General features: G+C 42.9%; 1 protein-coding gene across 1 annotated transcript in view; it reads right to left on the bottom strand.

Moving 5' to 3' along the window:
• Window positions 1–3,962, bottom strand: part of LOC103504833 (short-chain dehydrogenase/reductase family 16C member 6-like) — a 25,153-nt gene that overhangs the window by 3,312 nt on the left and 17,879 nt on the right. Inside the window, exon 3 of the mRNA XM_026820274.1 lies at window positions 1,535–1,644. Within this exon, the coding sequence (XP_026676075.1) occupies window positions 1,535–1,644 (110 nt within the window). The remainder of the gene's footprint in view (window positions 1–1,534; window positions 1,645–3,962) is intronic.

Below are 3,962 nucleotides of genomic sequence, written 5' to 3'. Positions count from 1 at the left end.
GGGGAGAGAGAGAGAGAGAGAGAGAGAGAGAGAGAGAGACGGTAATTTATTACTGTTCCGGAGGGTGTGAAGGGTGATGGCTCAGACGGCTATTGTTGGGGACTGGAGGAGGTTAGGAGGAAGTGGAAGAGTGTGGAGGTGGGGGGATGGAGGGGGTAGGAGAGGGTAAGAGGAGGTGTGGAAGGGACTGAGGGTGAAGGAGAAAGTGGAGAAGGTTGCAGGAAGTGGAGAAAGTGGAGGGGGTAAGAAGTGGAGAGGTTGGGATTGTCGTCTTGGCTGAGATTTTCCACTCTTCTTTCACCCTCCCGTCTTCCTCCTCCTCCTCCTCCTCCTCCGCGTGACTTTGGAATCTTTCAACCTTTTGATTGGAATTTGTAGTTTGGAATGTTTTGATTGGAAATGAAATTTCTTCCATGACATTGGAATCAATTGGTCAAAAAAAATCTTTGAATTTCTTCTCCTGCTCCTCCTCTTTTTCTTTGATCTCCTACTAACTCTTATTCCATACCTACATCCTCCTCCTCCTCCTCCTCCTCCTCCTCCTCGTCCTCCTCATCCTCCTCCTCATTCTCTTTATTCTCCTCTCTCCCCTTCTTTCTTCTCTTCCATTTCCCCCTCTCAAATTAATTTCGCAGTTGTGGCAATCGACGACATGATTTATTCGATTTCTCATTAAAGCGAAGCGCGTCGCGCGACCAAAAAGAAATAAGTGTCAATAGCAGTCAAACGGGAGTTTATAGAGGGAAGAAAGAGTCAAGCTCAGTCGCGGACCCTTCATAGAAAATGGGAAAGCACCAATTTCCAGTTTATTGAGAAAGGAAAGAGTCAAACTCAGCGGCGAAACTTTCAAAGAACCTTGGGGAGGACCGCTCCCTAAACTAAGTGGCAGACCTTTCTGTGGTTATTCAACCTGGATTCTAAGTTCTAAGACCACCAGCAGATCGGCATACTGTATGTGTATAGGTATACTGTATAATTGTGGGTTTATTTACTATATAGCTTCCCCTTTTGAAAATCTCACCACACGTCACTGGCTCAAACTGTAAAGAAAATTCAAGAAAGCAGAGGGAGGCTGATAATGTATGGGCCCCAATTGCATACATAATTAATTATTTTCCACTAAGAAAGCTTGTCGCTTGTCGGCGGAATCGATTTCCAAAGTTATTGAAAGGAGGGAATTTTGCAAAAGTGTAAATGGGAAAGTTGTGAAATGCACCTTGATGACAAGATTGGAAAAAGCCAGCCATTCGGGGAATCGGGAATGAACCTTGTCGGTTTAGGATAAAATTTGTCCAGGGAGAAATTTTTCCACCACACGCTCCGACGCGCGACAGTCTGTCACATGGTCTGAGAGTGAGTGACTGACATTAGAGTTACATTATTGAGGTGTTTTTTTTTCCGACTTTCCTTATCCTATGGAATGATGCTTAATTTGGGTGTTCTTGTTCTTATACCCTAACTTTACACCGTTTAGTCGGTATAGCTGAAAACCGCCAAAAAACGGTCGAAAACCGCCAAAAAGCGGTCAAAATACCGCCAACCGTAGCTCAGATCTTTCTGAATTTCAGCGCATGCCACTTGGCATCCCTGTCGCGCAAACTCTAGCGCCATTTCACGGCCAATACCGCGACCAGTGCCCGAGATCTGAAGGAGAAAGAATGAAGGTGTTTCTAATAAACTGAGAAACTGACCATCCCGAAATCAAAGAGTCCAAAGAGGGGACAGGATTGGAAAAAGACAGCCATTCGCGGAACCGGGAATGAATCTTGTCGGTTTAGGATAAAATTTGTCCAGGGAGAAATTTTTCCACCACACACGCTCCGACGCGCGACAGTCTGTCACATGGTCTGAGAGTGAGTGACTGACATTAGAGTTACATTATTGAGGTGTTTTTTTTTCCAAGATGTTACATTAACTACTAAGCTCTTATCGTTCCGAAATTGAAGATCGCAGGAAGACAGGATATGAGGAAGCTAACCGTTCCGAGAACGAATCCTATCTGTTTAGGATAAAATCCGGCCTGGATGGGAATCGAACCCGCGGCCTAGCGCTTACAAGCCAGACGCTCTACCACTCTACCTACCAAGCTAAATAGGCCGGCCTAACGAGGTGAAAAGTACACTCACCAATACAACTTGGCCAGCAATGTCCTTCTGTTCAGGGTTACATTAACTACTAAGGTCTTATCGTTCCGAAATTGAAGATCGCAGGAAGACAGGATATGAGAAAGCTAACCGTTCCGAGAACGAATCCTATCTGTTTAGGATAAAATCCGGCCTGGACGGGAATCGAACCCGCGGCCTAGCGCTTACAAGCCAGACGCTCTACCTACCAAGCTAAATAGGCCGGCCTAACGAGGTGAAAAGTACACTCACCAATACAACTTGGCCAGCAATATCCTTCTGTTCAGGAGGGGTGAAAAGTTGACACAAAGCCCGGAGCAGGCTGAAAAAGAGGTTGACTAGAAGGCCCAGAACTTGGATGGGCAGAATCAGGGGACTACCAAGAAAATCAGCTAAATATACCTATCTAAAGGCATATGTAATTGAAATCTGAAGAATCTAGAAATTAGAAATGCGATCTACCACGCGATGGTCATGCTACAGTGATTTTTAGTCCGTCCTTCCTTTATTAAATTACAATAGTATTAAGCGCGACCGCATGCACAACCGCGATGCCCCGGGGGCGCGCAGCGCGACCCTATGCTCAAACCCGCGAACCCCCGGGAGCGCGCAGCGCGACCATAAATAAGGGAGCGCGAAGCGCGACCGGATGAACTACCGCGAAGCTCCGGGAGCGCGCAGCGCGACCGTATACAAAACCTGCTAAGCACGCACTGCGAGTAATAGGTAATAATAATAAACTGAATATTAAACAAAATAGGTAGGTACATACAACATAGGTACTAATTTTCTCTAACCACGATCGAGTAAACTACGGGCTAAAAAATTCCCGGAGGGACGGACCAGGCTTGTTAGTGGCCATTTTAGTATTTCACCTACATACACCTACGGGATATCTATAGGTGCACAGCAAATTAGCAAAATTACTACTGAGCGGAAGACATAATGATAAACTAGAAAATGTAAACAAAAATTTGTTTAAACTACATATTATTGTTTACAATTTAATTTTTTCGCTAATAAGTACGAGGTAGGTATGCTAGGTATGTGACGACATACATAGTTATCCTAAACAAAACACTTTCAGATAAAACACTTAAAATATGTAAGGACTGTAACATACCAATTAAGGACTTGTATGGGAATTCGAACAAGCCAAAGGGTGTGGTGATGGCTGTCTTGCAGATGTCTTCCTCGGCAACTGGATGGCCTGAACGACTGTAGACTCTACTACTACAGACTCAGACTAGTAGATGAACTAGTTTGACCAAAACTGGAATTGTTATGAGTTATGAGTAATACCTATCTGGACCTGTTTTTTTTTTTTTACAGTCCTAGCAAGCCGAACCCGGTTTATAACCATTTAACCGCAACCTGAAGTTTATCATAATTATCTAATTTTATCTGAACACTACAAAGAGCAAAATACATTACAGCGCCACAGGCAAGTTTTCTGGAATTCCTCCGCAACAATGTGATACAAAAACAAAGTTCATCACGGAATTCGCTACTGCCCATCTGAAGAGTAAATAATAAATTGACATTCTATTGGAAATATAAATTTCCGGAACTTAAGTGAGATGGCAATGGGTACTGATTATTAACAAATCGTCTGGATTATATTAGCTTCCCTGGAGAACACACGCCACTGATGGATACTCGTATTGTACAATTAATTTATTTATTTTATATTTGATACAATTTAACTTTATACATATGTGCCATTGAAATGTATGTTGCAATAAATTAACTTAATCAAACGTTAGTAGGTGACTGGGTAGTATGCTAGTAGGTACCTATTAGTTAATAATAATAATAATAATAATAATAATAATAATA

The sequence above is a fragment of the Diaphorina citri genome, unplaced genomic scaffold (genome assembly GCF_000475195.1).
Source record: "Diaphorina citri unplaced genomic scaffold, Diaci psyllid genome assembly version 1.1 scaffold135, whole genome shotgun sequence".
NCBI lineage: Eukaryota > Metazoa > Arthropoda > Insecta > Hemiptera > Psyllidae > Diaphorina > Diaphorina citri.
The sequence above is the reverse complement of the archived record's forward strand: the minus strand, read 5'-3'. Positions and strand labels throughout refer to the sequence as shown.